The sequence below is a fragment of the Eulemur rufifrons genome, chromosome 8 (assembly GCF_041146395.1).
Source record: "Eulemur rufifrons isolate Redbay chromosome 8, OSU_ERuf_1, whole genome shotgun sequence".
Taxonomy (NCBI): Eukaryota; Metazoa; Chordata; class Mammalia; order Primates; family Lemuridae; genus Eulemur; species Eulemur rufifrons.
In genome coordinates, this window is record NC_090990.1 from 21,504,572 (window position 1) to 21,526,276 (window position 21,705).

Consider the following 21,705-nt stretch of genomic DNA (forward strand, 5'->3'; position numbering starts at 1 on the left):
TGCTGCCAGGGCCCAGCCCAGGAGTGCTTCAGCACCGCTCCTCTCGGGCGCCCTGCTTTGCCCAGAGCAGGTGGAAGGTGTGGTCTCAGTGTGTCACCCGCTCTCTGGATGACTCACCAGCCCAGCTCTCTGTGGATGGTGTGGCTGCCAGGAGGGATGGGCTGTCCTGCCCATTCCACACTCCCCCTGGCCTTAGATCCAAAGCTGTTGGCACAGTCCTAGACAGGCCTTGGAGGTGCAGTGTGCAGAACGAGGTGTTGAGGGCTGGCCCCCAAGCTCAGTACCAGCCATGCCCACAAGATCAACCCAGGTCTTGGGCCCCTCAGCCCCAGCTGAGCACAAAGGTGAGCAGCTCTGACTGGCACCATTGGGTTTCAGCAGACACTTGGCTCAGTAGGAACAAAGAAACGACAGGCACTTCTTCTAATGGCTGCAGCTCTACTCTACTTCCTGCTGGCTGAACCCAGCACCATGTAGGCCTTCAGCCTCCACTTCAGGGGAGGTGACCAGGATGCCAAGGGGAGTGATGCTCAGTGAGGGGTTGCTGAAGAGCCTGGGGCTATCTGCCTAGGGAGGGGAGGACTTGGGGGGATGTGGTGGCAGGCCTTAGAGCACTGGCAAGTAGTAAGGGTGATGTAAGCCCTGGGTGGCCCAAGAGAGAAAACCAGAGCCAATGGGCAGTGTTTCCAAGATGGCAGGATTTAGAATTCACATCAGAAATTTCTACCAGTCAAGGAGGAAACAGGCTGCATTCTTTGTCACTGGAGGCTGGCAAGCAGAGGCCAAACTCACAGGGGGGCCATGCAGCAGATTCTAGCTCTGGATGGGGGCTGGCCCTTGGGAACTGGACTCCATCAGACTCTGGGATTCTAGCACTACAGCAGCCCAGAGAATGGGGCTGAACTGGCTGAGCCCCACACACCTGCTGGGCCTCACTGACCTGCAAAATAGTCATAGCTACTTCCTCAACCACCCACTGCAGGGAGGAGAGCCCTGCTTAGGGCTGCAGAGCTCTTATCTTCATCTCAAAAAGCCAAAGGATAATCACACATTACCCATGATAAAGCTCCCTGGAAAACCAGAATGTCTGGTGTCTTTGGCTTTTGATTGAAATTTTGTCAGCTCATTATAGACACTCAGTGTAGACTGGATATCATGCTGATCTAAAGATCCGACTGGCAAGTACAGATGTCTGTGCTTAATAAAAATGGGGGAAAAGTTATGACTTGATAAATGGGGTTTGTCTGGAAGATAAAACTAGGTCCTGAGACAATAAAAAGGCCATGCTGTGAAAAGTTTGGGGTGGCTGCTTCCAGCCCAGAATGCCAGCCCCAAGACTGCTGTGGAACACACACAGCTCACTGAGCTGACTCCAGGCCACACTGAACTGAACCAGCAGGACTCACACCAGCTGCCCTACACTTCGGCTTCACCCTGGCAAATGAGAGAAACCCTATATAGGCCACATCCCCCCCGAGCTGCTGCTTTCTGCATAGGCTGGTATACAGTATGTATTTAACATTCACTGAATGAAAGAATAAATGAGTGAATGAATGGATAAAGCTGTAGCTGGGAAGTCATGGAGGAAAACATGGACCTCCAGAGTTTCATCCTTTTATTGAAGCTTACAATTTCAATGGACTTTTGGCCCCAAATGAAAAAAACCACAATTAAAAAAAAAAAAGCATTGGCAGGGGGAGGTGACAACTGTCCCCTGGGGACTGAAGCAGAGCAGAGCAAGGCAGGCAAGTGAGGGGTCCGAGCTACAAAGGGCAGTAGCCTGGCCCCAGATGCCCAGGGAGCAGGGAGAGACCCCAGGCAGCTAGACGTTAACACGCAAGGACCTGTGGGCGTGGCAGAATCCAGGCCGCTGGTCCCATGGGCAAATCTCTCATGCTTGGTCAGACTGCACTTTGGAGAAAATGGACTCACCTGACAGGACAGCCTGGGTGGGGGAACACAGGTGCCAATAGTAACAAGCCGATGAACTCTTACCACTGGCATCAGGGCAAAGAGGGGAAACTAGAGGCGGGAGCCCAGCTGACCAGACACTAACTCCATTATAAGGACTGATATCTCCTGCTCCTGGTGCAAGGCTGTGCCATTCAACTTCCAGTCCTCTCGCAGGTCGGGCCCATCACTATCTGGTGGCTTTGATACAGGATTACCAACCCTCTTTGGGAACAGTGCTGCATCAAGCAAAGGAGAATCTTTTTTTAGAAGGGGGAGGAAAAGAAGAGAGGTCCACATGCTCCTCCCACTGTAAGGAGCCAGGAAAGGTCCCTTGTGCGCTCCACTCTCTGCAGATGGGCTGGGTCATAGCATCCGGGAAGCTGTCATGGTGACGAAGTCCTCAAAGCTGAGCCGAATGTTGCCCTGCACAGCTGTGTCCTTCTCCCGGAAGGCCTCCGTCAGCACCTGCAGCTGGGTGCACACCTGGATGAAGCGGTCGAGCTGCATGGCAGGATTGGCAGAGCGCGGGCAGTAGCGGGAAACCAGGAGCTGGGTGAACTGGGGGCTCAGGTTGTAGCCCATTTGGGACAGAGCTGGAGAGGAGGGGCATACAGAGCAGACACACAGAAACCTGCCATGAGCACCTCCATCGGCCAGCAATACCAGAGCACAGCAGCTCAGGGGACTTCGAGGGGATGTGCCCAGGAGCATAAGGAAGTCAGACAAGTCCCAAGGGTCTGTCCAAGATGTCAGAAGCACAACAGGGGCTCTGTCTGGATGCTCCTCATAGCTGGAAGGCCTCCAACCTTCTTTTTCCAAATCTCCATTACTGTGTGTTCAACTGGGGCTCATGGGATCCCAGAGATGACAACGGTCTATCCGTAATCATCTCTGACTCATCTGCATTTCAAAAGGAAGTCTGAGCCCCCTAGGACCACCTTGCCTAGAGCAGGCATCAGAGGCAGCACAGCACAGAGGTTATGAGGACCCGCTCTGGAGTCAGACAGACCCTGGGCAAGTCACTGAGCCTCACTAGCCCTCTGTCTTAGCACCTCTAAAATGGGGATGATACTTAACTTGCAGGTTCTAGTAAGGATTAAAGGAGGTGATCATGTAAAGCACTTAGCACAGTGCCTGGTACATAAAGCACTCAGTAAAGGTTATTTTAATAAAGTCACCATCACTTCCCCAGACAAAGTTGCTGGGCAGTTCCAATGTCACGGCCTACATGCTGCTCCCATCCCTCACTGGGATGCTTCCTTCCTTCTCTGCATAACTTACCAGCCCAGGCTAAAATCTCAGCTCTCCATCGGCTATGCGGGCCCTTGGGCAGGTTCACTACACTAAACCTCAGTTTTCGCATCTATAAAAGGGAGATAATAAGGGATCCTTCATGGAAGGGTGTGGATTAATAAATAGTAGCTAGTACATGGGAAGAGTGAACTATATAAACCAATTAAAAACACTTATTACAGTGCCTAGGACATAACGAGCATTAAATAAAAATCAGCTTTGTTGTTGTTAGTATCACCCTGACCAATATCCATGACAGAAGCCAGCAAAAGAGAAGGTGATCAGTACAGGTCAACTCTCCCTTCTACCAGGGGGCAGGTGTGGTGCACTCACCACATCCGCAGACCTTCCTTAGTCTGAAATCCACACACAAGGCAAGGGACTGGACTGTCTGGGTAGGGAGTCCTTTCCCCCACTGGGTAGCAAAGTTCCCCCTCGGGTTCTTACAACCTCATTAGCCACCTGTCCTTTCACTGGCCAATCTGAGCCCAGGCTGCAGGCTCCAGCCCCATAGAGTCAGACTGGAATGAGACCTGGGGCTGTGGCCTCAGGTCATCTTCCATAGCTGCAACTTTTAGAGTCCTTGAGGTCCCAGAGCTGGGAATGAAACTGCCTTCCAGCAGAGGTGGCAAGAGAACCCATCTTCCCGAGCCCCTATGTGGGGCTCTTTCCATTCTACCTGCTAGAAACTAGAGAGGAAAGAGCCACCCAAGCCACACACACTGATCTCAAAGTGCCCAAAGGTGCTGAGTTTCCACCCATAAGGGTCCTTGCCGGCTGGGGCTGTCTCACCCAGCACTGCCAGAGTCCTGTCATCAGGGAGTCCAGCCCTGATTCTGGACCCAGGATCATGAAGGTCACAGAAGGGGTGGGAGCAGTAGGCCTACACGAAGGACAGCATTTGGCAGTGCAGGTGGACCTCTGGTGGTGAGAGGAAAACCCCTTTTTCTGTGTTAGGAAGTAAAGAGAAGAGTCTGGCGCTACCCGGCCCATGAGCCCCTGCCACGGCCCTCACCTTGCTGCAGCTCTGTGTAGCTAATGGAGCCCGAGCGGTCCCGGTCATACTGCTGGAAGAGGTTCTTCCACTGCTGGATGAATTTCCACAGGGCCGAGAAACCGTAGACATCGATGCGGCCTGATTTAGTCTTATCAAACATGTCTGACGGGGAGGAGGGAAAGGAGAGGAGGAAGGCTTCAAACTGAGGGCCAAGGGTCCTGGGCACCACTGAGGCAGCCCTCCTTCCCAGGCTGCAGTAGGAGATTCTACAGAAGCACAGGCCTGAGGCCCAGGAGCCCGTCCCCAAGACACCTGCATCAGTGTTGCACTAGCCTCCTGCCCTGGCCGCCTTCAGCCAGAACTGCATTTTCTCTGCAGGCTTCGCAGCAAACCCCTCCCTGCTGTTTCCTACCAGGGGAGAGAGACCCATTCTGTAGCATGGGAACCTGAGTTAGCCTGTAACTCAGCAGGGTCTAGAACTTGAGAAAGACCTAAGGGAAAGAGCTCCCAGTCTAAGGGATCTCACCTTGAACCCAGCTTCCTCCTGGAAATGCTCCCTAGCCAAACGATTTCTCCGCAGAATGGCTGCTCCCCCACCTCCTGTCAACCAACAGGTGGCTCTGCCCCAGCTCAGGCCCACAGGGAAGGAACTCACTTATCATCATGAGGCACGTCTCGTCATTGAATGAGGACCAGTTGGAGTTGACCAGAGCCTGCTTCAGCTCCTTGATGGAGATGTAGCCGCTGTGGTCGGAGTCCACGGACTGGAACCAGGAGTAGGCCTCAGGATCCACGTTGGGGGGGACGCCACCTGGAGGAAGGGTGTGAACCAGGGGAGTCAGGCCCAGGTCTCAAGGCCAACTGGCAAAAATGCTGGGATGGGCTGGCCTCGGTGCCTCCCTGGCTATAGGTTTTCCCTACACACCAAGCCTCACAAATTCACCCACCACCTGCCTTCCATCAAGCTGACATCCTCACTCTGATGCAAGAGGGCCACTCATATAGACTCACGAGTATCTGCAGTAGATTTCTACTCCATGAGCTCTTTGGGCTTTTCATATAGTGCTTCAGTCACTTCTCTGTTTGATTTTATGTTTCTAAAGAACAGGGAACGGTTTGTACCCCTCCAGTATATCAAGAATTCTCTGGAAAAGGTGAGCTGGGAACGGGTGGTTGATGAAAACAGAGAAGTAGAAAAGTCTATCTTAGGATGCTGAGTTAACTGGCCATAAAGGGGCTCCTTCACACAAGAAAGTACCAGAGACAGCCACAAGCAGCTGTGGAGGACAGAAACCACACTGCCCAGTCCCAAAGCCCAGTGAGGCCAGAGGGAAAAAGGACTGCCTGACTGAGGGACTAGTCTGACCTCTTTGGATGGGAAATTGAGGCGGGTTCCACCTACCCTCCTAAACAGCAGTGTCCTCCCCCCGCAGGAGAGTTTCTGTAACATGTGTGGTCTGTGTGGCTTGTACAGAAGAACTTGGGCTTTGGAATCAAAGCAGACCTGGATTCAAATCCTGGCTCTGATACTTACTAGCTTGTGTGACTTTAGGCAAAACATATAATTTCCTGAGTACTGATGTCCCAATTTCTAAACTGAACCTATTTCCCAGGGCTGTTGTGATGATTAAACAAGATAACAGCAAAATAAAGTTCTTAGCAGAGAGCCTGGGAACGTGTGTAGTCTGACACATTTTACAGAGTAAGGGATATTTAAACCGGGTTTCTCCCCATGGTAGACTACATTATTACCTCCAATTATTTGCTAATGTCCCTTCCCTCTGAGAGCACTGTGCATCCTCTCCCACTGCCTGGTGGCTTGCAGAGCACCACGAGAGGAGCACCCATTCCCATCCTACTGATGTCAGGCTTATCCAGGGGACGTGCCCTGGCCAAAAGAATGTGGGTGCACGAAACATACAGAACTTCAGAGCAGAAACTTTAAGAGGCATTGTGCATTCCTGCTAGCTCTCCTGCTTTCTTTCTGTCACAAAGATAACATACCCCAAATATGGGCTGCTCCTTCTGTCTGGATCCCAGAATGAGAAGACAAGTGGAACAGAAACTCAGCAGCCAGCCCACAGCTACTGAGATGTAAGCAAGAGTAAATAAGCTTGAGCAAGCAATGGAAATAAACGCTTGCTGCTGTAAGCCAAGGAGATTTTGGAGTTGTAGTTACCACAGCCAAGCTACCTGACAGACTTCTCACTCTGCAGATGCAAGCTGAAGCTGGAAGCAAGACGTTAAGGAGCTAGAGACCAGGGTGCCTGCTCACCCATAGGAAGGACAAGGATGGGCTGTAGAAGAGGCACATGGAATCCGAGAATCCCTACTTACCCTGTCCATAAGGCCCGGGCTGCTGGGCACCATAGGAATTTGGAGGTGGTTGACCATAGGGGCCCCCTGGGGCCGCACCGCCATACGGTCCTCCAGGACCAGGGTGTCCATAGGGCCCTCCACCAGCTGGTGGTCCGTAAGGCCCTCCGGGGGCAGGACTGCCATAACCAGCACCGGGAGGTAGCCCACTGCCATACTGCCCTCCGCCATGCGGGGGTCCAGGGTAGTAGCTACCCGGAGGGGCTCCTGGGGCCTGTCCTGCAGCTCCTGGGCAGCCCTGCAGGAAGAGCAAGATTATCAGTCAGAATGACGAGGCCAGAAACTAGCCACAGCATGGCACTTTACAGCTATAAAGCACGTCCACTGCCATTCTTTCAACTCATCCTATGGTAGGGTTGGAATTACGATCCCATTGCTCAGATGGGCAAACTGAAGCTTCTAGAGGAGCTACGAGTTACCCAAAATCAAGATCTGCAGAATCAGGGCTGGAATCCTGCCCTCCTGACTCCCCTTTTCTGTACACCACGGGGCTCCACAAGGGCTGGGATCACGTCTGGTTTGCCACTTCATCCACAGCTCCCAGTGCAGGATGGATGCTCGGTACATATTTATTGGATGAATGAATAAGCAAGTGAATCAAATAGAATTCCAAATGCCCACCCTGAGGTACCCCCATCTCTATCTGCAGAATTCACAGCACAAATGCAGTCTCCGCCCAACATCCCCAACCCTCATCAGTCACAAATGATGTATCCACAGCATGGATTCATCCACAGCATGTCTTCCATGCCCTACTGCAGCTCGCTAAGCAAAAACATTTCCCTGTCCTCCCTCATGACTCATGAGGCAGGTAGGGGAGACCCCATTCTTAAGGCAATATGGTACAATGGTTAAAAGGACCAGTTCAAGTTCAGGTTCTTCCAACTTAACTGGACTAATGATTTAACCTCTCTAAGCCTCAGTATCTTCCGCTGTAAAATGAGAATAATAATAGTGCCTCCCTCTCAGGTTGGTGTGTGAATGAAATGTGAAGCATTTTGACACAGGGCCTGGCACAGAGTAAGCACTCAATACACATTAACTATTAATAGCAGCCGCCCACAGAAGACGAAACTGAAGTCCACAAAAGTCACACACAGACTGTGTGGAGGGGCTGGGACCAGAACTCAGGTCTCCTCTGGTCCAGGGCATTTGCACAATAGAGCTCACATGGGAGCATCCCTGTCTCGTCTACATCCCCACGCCACCAGCCAGGGACCCCTGAGGCTAAGAGCGTTCCGCTCCATCTCCCTAAATGACCAGCACAGGGCCTGGCAGAGCACAGCCCTAACACATCTGCAACAAGCAGAGCTCAAGGGCACAGAGAGCAGCTGGGCCCAGCTATGGGGAAGGTCCCATCCAGACACGTCCTAGCTCAACCTGGAGGCACAGCAGTGGCCTAGCCACTGAGAGTCTGGGCTTTCTTTTCTTATTGTGTTTGATAGCTTCTGGGACCACCACCCTCAATGCTAAGACCAAACTGATTGTCATCTAAAAGGGGCCTGCATGTCCAAGGAAGAGAGGCTTTTTGGGGGAGGGCAAGAGCAGGCCCTACTACCTCCCCTACTCAGCATCGTGGGCACTCTTCCTCCCTAGAAGCTGCCATAGCTATTATAGGAGCTAAAGTCACAGACAGATTTCAATTCAAAACTCTGCTCTCACCAGCTGAGTTCATGACGGGGCCAGTGGCTCAATCTGAGCCTGCTTCCTCACAACTAAAATGTAATCATCTCATCCTCACTGGACTGTTCTGCAGATTATGAGAAATAATCTTATAAAATTCTGTTAGTTTCAATTTTAGCTATAAAATCTTTTGATTTAAAAAAAAATAAAATTCATAAAAGAAAGTTGCTCTAGTTGAAGCAAGGTGGGGGTTCCAGAGACCCAATCATGAGGGGGCCCCTCCCTTGATAGATTCTGGGGGGGCTGTAAAGAACCCTCACGGTGACTCAAAAGACAGTCTGAAAACTACTAATATAAGACAACTTCTTTTCACAACGGTGCCTGGCATAAAGGAAACGATCGATAAATCATACATGAAACATAGCTGCTATTGCTATTATTATATTATTACTGTCGGCAAAGTCCTGGGCCAGCTAAACTCTGGGGGACGGGCATATAAAGGAGAGTGCAACAATCTGAAGGCGCTCACAGCTAACAGGAGAAGCACGGAGACACTCCGTAACATCTAACAAAACAGCACAAGGAAACAGGTATTTAAAATGGACACATAAGCCGTGTGCCACGGGGGCTGTAAAGGAAAGAAGGTAAAATCAGGGAGGGTTTCCACGAGAAAGCGGCATTTGAGCTGGGACTTAAAGAACGAACAAGATTCCCAATGGGGCTGTAGTGGTGTGACAGGAGAGGTGCCCAGAAGGCCAGTCACTTAACCTAACCCCCTCATTTTACAGATGGGGAAACTAGGGCCAGGAGAGGGGAAGGGACTTGTCCAAGTCATACTGCGAGCTGGAGGCAGAGGTGGGCCTGGACCACTTCCCCTCTCCACGCCTGCACCCAGTGCCTCCCACTGCCTCCTGCTACAGTGCTCTTTCCTTAAGCAACAGGGCACAGGATTCCAGTGTGGGGTGGAAAGGACGTGGGGACTATGCAGATTCTGGACACACCCAAAGAACAGGCTGGACACCAGGCCAGGAAGTAGCTGTTCCACTATAAGCCCTGTGAGCAAAGCCATAAACTGTACCTAGCAGGGGTACCTGAGGCAAAGTGCTTCCACCTGGGAAATGTCCCCAGGCCAACAAGGCAGGTACTGCCAGGCAGGTCTTCTGCCCTTCCTATCACATTCTGGGTAGCGGGCAGTCTGGCAGCACCTAAACCCTCTCCTTTCTGCCCTGCATTAAAGCCCTTCTGTGTTAAAGCCCAATGCACTTTCACATACACAAACACAACTGGCAGAATCTTGCCTAGTAGGAAAAAAGGAAGGTGTTTAGTAGGTCTATTTTTCAGATGAAGAGACTGAGGTACAGTGCCGTTCAGTGACTTCATTCAGCAAGCACTTGCAGAATGACGATATTGTTCTGGGCCCAGGGACACAGAACTAGATGAGGCCCTGCCCTTGAGGAGCCCATAGGTAATTATGATACAATATGATCAATGCCATCAGAAAAACTACTTACACGCTATGAAGAAGCATGGACAGAGGAATTTGTTCTGTTCGCTGAATGACTAAATGAATAATCAAATGAACAATGCATGAAGTGGGTCAAGGAAGGCTTCCTGGAGGAAGCAGCAGTGATACTGGAGTTAGTCTTTGAAGGATGCACAGGATTCCCCAAAAGGAAGGCAGGGAAGGACACTTCAGACAGAGGGAGAAGACAGACAAAGGCTTACGTGAGCAAGCGTGGTGTGGTCAGGGGGGCTACGCAAAGGCAGGCCTTTTACGCAATCCTGGACCAAGCACCTCTCCTGCTGCATTTCAGTTACTGGTGAGTCACTGGTGTCTCAGAGTAGTTTCTGTCTGTCTGGTATCTTCCCCCGCCAACAGTATGCTGCCCAGGCGCATCTGCTGGGCCTCATTCATCATGGTACCCTAGGGCCCAGCACAGTGCCAGGCACCTGCAAGCCTCTATAAATATTTGAACAAGTGAACGCCACTCTAAAGTGTTTGGGCTTTATGCTGGAGAAAACAGAACACCATAGAAGGGTTTCCAACAGGGGAGAAACGTGATCAGAGCCTTGTTTAGAGAAGTAACTGGCAGCGGCGGCGGCGGCAGCAGCAGCGTGGAGGATGAGCTAGCGGGGGAGGCAGCAGCCCAGGTGCTGGGCAGGCAGGGCATGAACCAGACAGCAGACTTGGGGATGGAGAAAACGGAATGGATTCTGAAGCTATTTCAGAGATAGACTAGACATGACTTGGTGACTAATTAGATTAGGAAAGAGATGGAGGGGGAGCGAGGAGAGGAAGTGTTTAGAATGACTCAGGTTTCTAGTTTGCACAGGACGAAGGAGGTGGAGCTACCAACTGAGGCGGAATCCAGGCTGCAGAGGAAGTTTGGGGAAGACGATGAGATGTTCCCAGGGTCACTGAGCTGTTAGCAAGGGTCTGACCAGAAGTGAAAACCAGAGTCCCCAGTTCCCTGTTATTTTATACTAACTCTATGCTGCCAACCCTTTTGAGAGTTTTCCCAGGAGTATTTAATACCGATAAAAACAAGATTGTGAAGGGAGAGGGGAGGGGAAGACAGGAAGTGTTCAGTAACCATGGCTTCCAAAGCAGCACAGAAAATTATCTCGAGGTCTTTGGCTGATTGCAAACAAGCTACATTTGATACCTTGGGAGAGGGGTAATTAATATTTATTGAGGCTCTGCAAGCTGCTTCCAGTTCAATCAGCTCTCACTGATCCTTAGTCCTTTGAGGATAGTGCTATTATCCCATTTTACAGATAAGAAAATGAAGGTGCAGAGAGTTTAATAATGTGCCTGAGATCACGCAGCTAGAATGGGTAAGCTGGGATCCAAACAGGGTCTGTATGACTCTGCACCGCCTCCTGTTTGTTCACTCAGTGAGTGCCTAGCATGTGTCTGTGCCAGGGACTGTGCTAAATGTTTCTGTCACATATGACAAATTTCTACAGTAGACGGGGGCAGAGGGGGAAGGAGGTGATCTTTCAGAGCCTTCAAGGCCAGAAATAAGAGTCTCAGAAGAATCTTTTCTTTTTTTCACCCTGGCACCTAGACTCAGTTCGAGAGCCACATACTGGAAGAAACCTCAAAGATTCCTCAATCCAACCTCTGAGTCAATAATGGAATCTCTATTTGCATTCCCACAAGGGGTGGGGAGCTTACTTCCTCTCAAATAACCCACTCAGAAAGTTCTGTATTTTCTTTCGGTTCTGAGGGCTCATTCTTCTACCCCCCAAACCCTTGTGAGGCTCGGATGAGGAAGGGAGGAGGTTGCATGGCAAAGACCAGCCCCAGAGCTACCCCTCAAATGCCTGCTGAGGAGGTGGCAGCCCAGGCTAAGGGGTTAAACAATCACAAGACGGCAGAAGGAATGGTTCAAGCATTCGCCAGCAGAGCCTCCTAAAACATTTAAAGGACAGAAACATGCAACCAATAAACAATGAGCCAAGAACTGTCCCAAGACTTCAATCACTACCTCTGTGCTGACCCTCCAAAACCTCTCTCTCCAGTTTCATCTCTCCTGAGCTACAGACCCACATAGCCTCTGGACATGGCCTCCAAACCCATTCCTCCCACTGCGTTCCCTTCTCAGTGAATGGAACCCCTTCTGCCCAGTCACCCAAACCTAAAGCCTTAGTGCCCTCCTAAGCACCTCCTCTTTCCTCCCCTCCGTCACTTAAGCTAGGCACCAAATTTTCTCAACTCTATCTCCCAAATGCTTCTCAAATCCACCTTCGCCAGGTCACTGTTCTCTTTAGCCTAGATTAGTTCAATAGCTTTGAAACTAATCTCCCTGCCTCAATCCATTCTCACAGTGCCCACGGTAATCGCTCTAAAGCACAGATGGGACAAAACTCTTCACTGGTTCCCTTGCTACTCTTAGGATGAAGTCACACTCCCCCAAAAGGCATACAAGGCCCTTTGGGATCTGGCCCTTGCCTAACTTCCTGGTCTCATTTCTTACTCCTTTTCCCCTCATCACTACAACTAGACTGATCTTAAAGTTCCTCCAAAATACTGAGCTGTCCTACTTGCTTCCTGGTCTTTGTGCAGCTATTTTCTCTACCGGAACACCATTCCTCTCTTTACCCAGCTAACTCCTACCGGTGATTCAGTTTTTGGCTTAAACATCACCTCCTTTAAGAAGTCTTTATGCACCCTTAGACCGAGTTAGGTATCCCTCCTGTGCTGTGCTAGTACCTTACACTTACTCCCATTTAATACTTGGCACACTGATTCTTCAATTTACATATCTGCATTACTCTTCCACTTGGATTATTTACTACATGCCAAGCACTTTATGTGGATTATCTCATTTAATCTTTGCAGTAACTCTGAGGTAGGTACTGTTATGACCCTATTCTAAAGAAGGGGAAACTGAGACTCATATTTGCAACAAACTCCTTCAAGGAAGTGGCAGAGCAGGGATTTGAAGCCAAATCTCTCTGGCCTCACAGACCAAGCTCTTAAACCCAGAAATCCATCAAGATGGTTCCCTCACAGAACCAAAGGGTGCTTGAGTTTTACTATTCCAACGCCCAGTCCATGCTTGAGTACCCTGGGCTGGAGGCAGTGGGAAATTACAGGAATTTTGACTCTTACCAATAGGCTGGAATCCTCCAGGGCTATGTAGCGAGGGGAGGGGATGCAGCTCTGACTGAGATGCTTTAAAACAACCCATTTCCTTTTTAGAACACGTGGGACTAGGAGGTGGACAAGGGTATGGTGGGGGAAAACAGTACCATTTCTTCTTCTATTCCAGACACTTTCTCTCTGTACTACCTTTCAGTATTTCACTCCTGGCACAACCCAGGCAGCACGGCATAGAAAGAGCAATCACAGCAGCCAGAGCTGCCACCAAGCACTGGCATGTGCCATGTACTAACAATGTGCCACGCTCCCTGCAGGGCTTCCTGCACTTCATCCTCCTGTCAGCCCTTACAGGTATTACTTCTTCTTTTTTACAGGTGAGGAAACTGAGGCTTAGAGCCCTTAGATGGTTTGTCCAAGGGCATACAACTATTAACACATTGACTGCCACCCTAGAAAAAAAATTTTTTTTCCCTTGGGACCATGGTCTTTTATTAAAACAAAATGATCCTTTCTAGTTTGTTATTTTTTATTGTTTTCTGTGCATGAGTTATAGGCAACACAATCCGTTTTTAGAATTGTCAATATTAACTGTAACAAAAAGAACATCAACAAGTAAGATTTTCACAAACTAACTGCAGGGTTTTGCTTCATGAGACCCCGGGCTCAAAATTAGCTCAAGTTAAATACAACTCACATGGCAGCTAATGTGTTAAGTAATAGGATTCTAGCCTAGTTGTCTAACCTGTCAGTGCTTCTAGGATGCATACAAATTATCCCCAAAGCTTATTAAAATGTAGATTCCTGGGCACAGAACAGGTCTGAGTAGTACCCAAAAGTGTGCTTTTTTAACATGCCCTCAGGTGATTCTAAGCCAGAAGACCAATCACTGAGAAACAATAAACTATGGCAATATTTTCCTAAACTGGGTTACTGTGTTCCTCAGAAATACCAGTGTCACAAAAAATGAACAGGCATTAAAAAAAAAAAAAAGAGGGGGACGGAAGTTCCATAATTAAGTAAATTTAAGAAATACTGCACATTCTATTCCTTCCTGGAAGATTTACAATGTCCAATAGCAAATTAAGAATTCTGAAATGCCCTGGGAACATACTTACTCAGCTATATTTAAGAGTGTTTCCCAAACGTAATTAACCACAGAATCGTCCTCTACTAATAATACCTTTTTAATATCTTACAAGACTCAGAGAATGGAATTTGGGAAACACTGCTACGTACGTTATGTGTCCTTCTAATCCCAGCCCACGCTGGCCTCTCTTCTTCCCACCTCTGCTAAGCATGCAACGAAAGGAGTCCTACTCCTGGGCTCACCCTCACTTGCGACATGTGACCTTTGGCAAGCCACTTAACCTCATTGGGTTTGTTCCTCAGCTGTAAACTGGGTGTAATAATCCCTGTATGCCTATAGGGCCTTCACGATAGGGACAAAAAGGTCCAAATACTATGTAAACCGTACAGGGCTACACGCCATCTTACCTCATCTTTGGCACGTAACTATACTCAGTCAAGCGTTTTGTAATATCCCATTCGATCTTGTTTTCCAATTTTTCTACATGGTTTTAACTCCTAAATCACTGTGTGATCTTGGGCAACTCGTGAGCCCTCTCTGGGTTTCAGTTTCCTCCTCTGCAATATGAGGGGGTTATTTTGAGGGTCCACTCAGCACTAACCTTCCAGGAGGCTAGTAGAAATCAAAACACTAAAAGGCAAAGCGTGTTACACCTTATTATGCACCAAATACTTAATAAGCATCACCTCATTGCTCTTCGTAATAGCTCTGAGGTAAACTCCATTAGGCCCCATTTTAGAGGAGGAAACTTTTGACTCAGAAAGGCAAAACATCTTGCTCAAGGGATCAAAACGATTTGGGTGATGGAGCCAAGATGTGAACCTACCTCTGACCCCAAACTGCACTTGACCATCCTACTATTCTGTCACCTGATAAAGTATTCTGGCCACAGCATCACCTTGCTGTGGTGTTCCTGGCTAAATCAAGACCGGCTGGCCAGTGGGGAAAAGGCATCTGCAGAAAGCCCGGGTTCTGACCTCGGCTTTGCTGCTGCCTAACTGCCTGGTGACTTCAGATAAATTCTATGTCTTCTTGGGGTTTCATTTTTTCCTATATGTGAAACGGAGCTGCTGGATTAAGTCAGTGGTCAAACCGGCTCACTTGTGGCGCCTGCTACAACCACAGATTCTCCTGATTACTCTGACGCAGCAGGTGGGGGGTGGGTCGGGAAGCCTGTATCGCCCAAAATCATACTGATGGAACCAGAGCTCTCCACATCCTGTCAGCAGATGACACCGGCCAGGGAACCCGCGGGAGCCTTGAGAGGGTGTGGACCCCAGGCAGGGACCAGCATGGACCTGTGGGGTCCAAGGTCCCCAAAGCCTCGCCTGCGCGACGTCAGAGGGGGCGCGACACAACCTCCGGGACGCGCGGTCCTGAGTGACGTAAGCCGGGCGCGACCGATGGTCCCTTTTGCGTTCTCTCCCATGCGAGGTCTCGCTGAAGCGAACCCAGCGTGGGAAGGACACGGAGAAAGGCGGGGGAAAGAAGAGTCGGGGGCGCCGGGCCTGGGCTTGGCACGGGCCCTAGGTGCACTCGCGGGCCCCTCACACACTCACCTGCCCGTACGGATAGCTGGCCATGGCGACTCTGACGTCACACGCCTGCGAGGGGCGGGGCCTCCGACTCTCAGACCCGGCCCTCGCCAGGGCCTGGGGGCGGGCCCGCACTTGATTGGACGGCCATGCTCTCAATCTTGGGCGCGGTACGACGACGGAAGTGACGGTACAGGGCAGCGGGCGGGGGCCTACCACACAGACCAGAGGTGCTAAAGACCTGGTGGAGCCTTCCGGAAATCTTGGTGGCTGTACTGGCTCGCCTGTTTCTCCCTTTCCTGACCTGGAGTAAGCCCCAGGGCTGGTCAGGCCGGGATATTTAGTGAGAAGCCTAGGTTGGGTGTTGCTGCGGCGGCCATATTATAACCTGGCAAATGGGACGCACGATAGTGGCGTAACTGTTGTTGTCACTTCGAATTTCCGCCGGGTGAGGGCCCAAGCGGTTGCCATGACAATGGGAAACCTACAAAGGCCTCCTGGAAAGGATGGAGACGATGGCAGAATTACTCCTTTCTGACGTCAAGACGCTGGGTGCAACTTAGTAGCCTTGGGGTGAGATACAGATCTGTGGTTTTTGAAGATGAAAATCCCGAACCGTTAGCGCTGGAGGAAAATTAGATTATCTAGTAACTCTTCATATATGGGGAAATTGGGAGGCAGTGACTTGCCCTAGTTCACAGTGGGTTAGTGGCAGAGGGTGGCCTAGAACCAGGGTCAGTGGATGCCCAGTTCACAGCAGGGAAGTCTAGATTGATCCCTATAGGAGGTCAAATCCTGGTTTCTAAGTGACCTCAGCACCACGTACGTGCCACTTGCCCATTGCACAGCCTACAATGGTGCTCTTCATCCACAACTGCAAAGTAAGGCCCACTCTCTTCATCCTGGCCCTCCAGTCCCTTCGCAGTCTGGCCCACCCTCACCTTTCCAGTCTCATGTCTTACAGCTCTGGTCTGTCTTCCACTCTGTACTGCTCAGTTCCATCACGCAGCACCTCTGCTTTGGAGTGAGGGTCACTTTCTAACTGTGTGACTTTGGGCAGGTTAGAGACCTGAGTCTCAGTTTTCTTAGCTGTCAGAAACAAACATGTAATTTGAAAATGAGCGATTGCACCTGCTCATACCTAGAGTTATGCTCAAACCACTTCTTTCTCCTGGAAGAGAGGGAGCAGCCCTCCCATCTCCAGTCCTACAAGGATCAGTTCCAATCTCATCTGCCACCTAAACCTCCCACAGTCCCCTCAAGCTTCAGAGTTAGCCACCCTCTTGCCAGTCTTTCTCTGCACTTGGTACTATCACTGCCATAGTCCAGCTTGCCTTGTATAAAGAGTTCTCTTTTGATGTTTTCCCCCAAAACAAAACCCATTCCTCTCCTTCGTCTCAGAAAATCCACTCAGTCAGGCCAAAATCCTAGGATCATTCTTGTATGTCCTCTTTTTCTCTATGCACTTCCCCACCTCCATTTGCTCTAGTTCAAAAATATACCCACATCTGCTCTTTTCTCCCTGTTCACACTATCACTCTAGTCCAAGACACCATCATCTGTGCCTGAATCACTGCAATAGCCTCCTGACCAATGTCCTTTTCACTCTTTCCCTCACTATAGGGCAGCCAGAGTGATTGCCTAAAAATGTCATTCCCTGGCTTATACTCCGGGGGCTTCTCATCACTCTTACAATAAAAGCTAAACTCTCCTTATGACCTTCATGGTCCTACATGACCTAGACCCTGCCTGTCTCTCCAGCCTTATTTCCTGCCATTGCTGTCCTCCTTGATACACTCCAGCCACGCTGGCCTGGTCGTGCCACCCCCAGAACATGCTGAGCTCATTCCCGCCTCCATATCTTTGGATTAGCTCTTCCCTCTCTGTCTAGAACACTTTGACTTTTCATTGGTTGAAAAGTTATCCAAGTCTCAGTTCAAATATCACCTCTTGGAGTGGGGAGCATTCCTTGACACCACAGCTAAAGTACATGGCCCCCCTCCAACATCCAGTCATCTAGCATATCATTATATCATATTTTTTCATAATATGTGTCACTGCTTGAATTGTCCTCTTTAAAGTTTACATGTATGTTGTAAGGTTTACATATATTGTAGAATTGTCCTTTTCCTATTTATTCTTCTATCCCCAACACCTAGAGTAGTGCCTGGCATGAATTCAATAAATGATAGTGGTTATTATTATTAATATTGTGTACTGAATGCTTACTAGGTGCTGAAATTTGTGCTAAGTACTATGTGTTGTTTAATTTTCATCACAGTCTTTTGAGAGAGGATGCTATTACCCATTAATGATGAGGAACTGAGGCTCAGAGAGGCTAAGTGACTTCCCTAATATCAAAAAGATAAATGGAGAAGTCTGGATTTGAACTCAGGTCTACACTCATTTTAACTACTCAATATTTAATAGTTAGTAGGCCATGTCTTCTTTACCTTTATAACCTCCCAGTCCAAAAAATATTGGTGGAATTGAACTGAAAAATCTCAGAAAGGAAGACGTCCTGAAGTCCAGGCTGAAGTTCAAGGCTGGGAGAGAGGATAGTGACACTTGGCCCGCAGATTGGGTCCTGTGACACGTGCTCATTTATTCCACAAACCTGTGAGCCTCTTGAATTCCCCCCACTTGCCAGGCTCTGTTCCAGGTGCTGAGGATTCAGCTCCTATGAGACTTCTTTGCCTCCATCCCCTTCTGCCTAGTGAAGGGCTCTTAGGGGAGCTTGCTGTTGGAAGTCTGTGCTATTTGAGGGCAGAGGCATCCAAATCTTCCCTCAGGCAGTCAGAGACCAGCCAAAGCCGACATCCAGGGCTGTGCCTCTGAGGACCTGCAGCACACCCAGGTGTGTTTGTTTTGGAGGGGGCTGGATGAGAGTGAGATCAGGATCTTCCAAAGACTGAAAAACAATCAACTCATTTCTAAAACCTCAACTACCTGAGGCAGACAGAGGTGGGTGGGGAAGTTCCTGTTATTGTTTCAGTTTTAGCCAAAGGGGAAATCTTGGATTCCAGCCCTTTCTAGAGCACAGAGCACTTTCCTGAGTTCATGGAAGCCCTGTGGTTGACTCATTAGAGGTGAGGCAGAGCTTGGGAACGAAAGGCCCATCCACTGGAAAATATTGCCTCCCCTAGAGACATCATCCCCAGGCCTCCTGGCTCTGCACCAAGCCCCGGTATGGCTTACTGAGAAGGAATACCAACACCCACCTAATTATTATGGAATTAATTCTCTTTGATTCCAACCAGATCCAGTTCTGAAATTTAAATTCCAGTTGGGTATTGTGGATCAGAGGGTGATTTGCAACTTTCCACAGAACCAACTGAAAAATGAGAACTGCGTACAGTGTGATGTGGCCGCACTCCCTTCCGTTATGGTAGCGTAGGGGGAGCACAGTGACAAAAGCTATTCCCATGCACTACTCAGGACAGCCACAAAAAAAGATCTAGTCTTGTAAGGGATTAACAGACCCTATGTGAAGTCTAATTAGATTCTGTTGAATTCTGGTGACAAAGGAAAACATGGTGACAAAAAGGAAGATTTAAATTCCAGAGGCATCAAATTTGGGACTTTTCCTTGTGGAATAAATATGCAGCAGCCTTTTTCTCCATCTTACAGAGCAGAGAGTTTCTCAAATTAAGGGTCCTCCAGTCCATTCTTCGCACTGCCATTGGTGAACTCCCCGTTAGGCAAACCGGACGCGACATACCTTTGCGTGAAACCTGTCAGTGACTTCCCGCCGTGTCTCCCCTGCGCGTGCTCCGCAGTCCAGCCACACTGACCTGTGTCCCGTCACTCAGCCTGCTACACCCAGTCATCGCTGGACCTTGGCCCGTGCTGTTCCCTCTGCTCCATCTCTCTTTGCCTAGACACGGCTAGGTCCTCCGGCTGTGCAGTCCCCAGCACCTGGTCCTGCCCTGTCCTCCCCCTTCATTGCAATTGTGTAACTGTGTGCTCTCCCCACAGACACTGTGGGGGCAGGGACCATAGCTGTCTAGCTCGACTCGGGATCCACATAGTCTAATACAGTTCCTGGCACAAAGTAGGAAGAGGAAATGGACTCAAGTTAGACTTTGCCAATCTGATCTGTGTGTTGCCTTAAAAGCCTGGAATAGACTAAGAACTGCAGGCAAAAGAGTACCAGGGCTGGAATAGGAAAAAGCAGCCTGGGAGGAATGGAAGGCATGTGCCCCTCCCTTCTTTCTCTTCAGACTTCCCAGCTCCTGAACAGATGAGGGAAAGCCATGGATTTTTTGCTGACCGCGGTAACAGAAGCGACTATAAAATTCAGCTTTCCATCTGGTTCTTCATGGTCCAGGAAAATACAGCAATTTCAAACTCCAGGGAGACAGGCATTCAAATGATGAAAGCCTAAACCTAGCCTGTCGGAGAATCCCCTAAGAGTGGCGTGAATTTGACTCACGAAGAAAAGTGAAGAAAGCATCATTTACTCTGTAAGGATTGATTCCCTGGGGACCCTTACAGGGGATGAGTTTGATGTTTCCTCATAGCAATTTTCCCCTCTGGCCTTCAAAGCCAGCCCTGCTCAATTCCACAGCTGGTCCTTGCTTCTCTTTCTCTCTACTCGCGCCAACAAGCCCCTGGTCATGAAGCCCATCATCGGTTAGTGCTCACAGGCTGGCCCGAAAGCGGGAGCTGGCCCTCCGACGGGAGCGCTTTAACATCTGTCCTCAGCCCCTGTCCAAAACCTGGCTGCTACTTCAATGCAGAGATGATGCATTTGCTTTTTAACGTTTTGTGTTAGAACCAGGGTTAACTGAGAATAGCTGGTGCGGGATGAAAAAGGAATAGACCCCTCCTTTATCTAAAACATCATGTGAAACACCCGGGCGTGCTCAGGAGCCTGCCTGATTTCATTCCTCTGGCCGCCAGCACACCTCTGCTCCTGGCAGGAAAAAAATAGGGCAAAGGTTCTGAAAAACCATCAATAGGCTGATCTCCTGGTATTTGGGGCCCAACCAGAGAAGGGAATTTTCAGAAATGTGCTGGAATGCCAGCTCAGAAGAGATTTGACAGCCGGTTTGAAGGCTTCAGGCAGTTTGGATAAGCATCTAGACTTTGGGTGCATTTCTGAGCCTGCTCTGTGATCCTTTGAAGTTCGTCCAACTTGAATAAACCTTCCAGAAAGCTGGGGCCAGTAAAAAGGCTTTCTTTGGAATTCCCCCTGGAAGTGCCCTGTTGCTCTCTCACAGGGCAGCCAGCCCATAAGGACAGGCGATCTGAAAAGTAGAGAAAGAAGCTTGAGACAGAATGGTTTTATAATGTTCAACTGGCTGCCTTTTTTTAAATGTCTAGCCTTTATACATAGAAAGAAGGAGACAGCAGATAGATCACCAAACTCCCAGTGGACTTTAAGGACCAAGAACTTAGATCTGATCATGGCTTGCCTGCGACCCCTTTGCACTGATACGACCTGGCTGTTTCTGAAGGCCTAGGCTAGGATGTAGAGGAAAAGTACCATATACATTAGAATAACAAAGAATCACAAAGGATGCCATCTGCAATCCACAAAGTCATTACCCAAAGCACTTACGGAGAGCTGGTGACAGGGCCATGCATTGGTACAGGCGGGAGGTTCCATCTCATTTCCCAGAGAAGCATTCCCTGGTCGCCTAGGCCAGGAGCCGGAGCCTATCTTTTCTCCTGTTTGCACAGGTTTTCTAATCACAGAATTACTGGAGCATCAACGTAAGGCTGCATGCTTGGAGGGGCTTCCAGGCAAATGAACACACCTCAGCACTGAGTGGCATTTCCCAGGGTGCAACCTGGGTTGGCTTTGGGTCACACTCACGAAGTGAAGCAGGTGGGCAATGGGTGGGCGGGGTACGGAACACCAGTTTATTTAGGGAAGCAAATAGGGAGGGGCCTTTATAACCGGGAAATAGGGTCTTCAAACCTGAGCAACGCCTCTTCTCTAGCTCGAGAGAAGCGTGCGTGCAGGACAGGGCACGGGGTGTAGAGGACCACAGGGTGAATCAGGAGCACCGAGAGAGGAGTGCTCCCTGCACGGCAGCACCCCACAGCTGCACTGGCTGGCCACAGGCCGCAAGGGAAATGCCCTTTTTTGACCCTGGGACCAGTTGAGAAAAGGAGGATGACAGGGAGCTGGAGCTGCAGCACCAGAGGAGCCCCGCTGGAAGGGAATGGCAGCGAGTTTCGTTTCCTTATTTTATTATTTAAAAAATATTAACAGCAA

The 21,705-nt window shown here is 49.6% G+C and overlaps 1 protein-coding gene across 1 annotated transcript; it reads right to left on the minus strand.

The window, feature by feature from the left end:
* Positions 1–1,599: 1,599 nt before the first annotated feature.
* PEF1 (penta-EF-hand domain containing 1) lies at positions 1,600–15,556 on the minus strand. The gene is made up of 5 exons (XM_069477588.1): positions 15,501–15,556; positions 6,581–6,857; positions 4,899–5,054; positions 4,262–4,405; positions 1,600–2,546 (listed from the first exon to the last, which is right to left on the minus strand). The coding sequence occupies exons 1-5, from the start codon at positions 15,522–15,524 to the stop codon at positions 2,317–2,319; spliced, it is 831 nt and encodes a 276-aa protein (XP_069333689.1). The 5' UTR covers positions 15,525–15,556; the 3' UTR covers positions 1,600–2,316.
* Between the last annotated feature and the right edge of the window lie 6,149 nt (positions 15,557–21,705).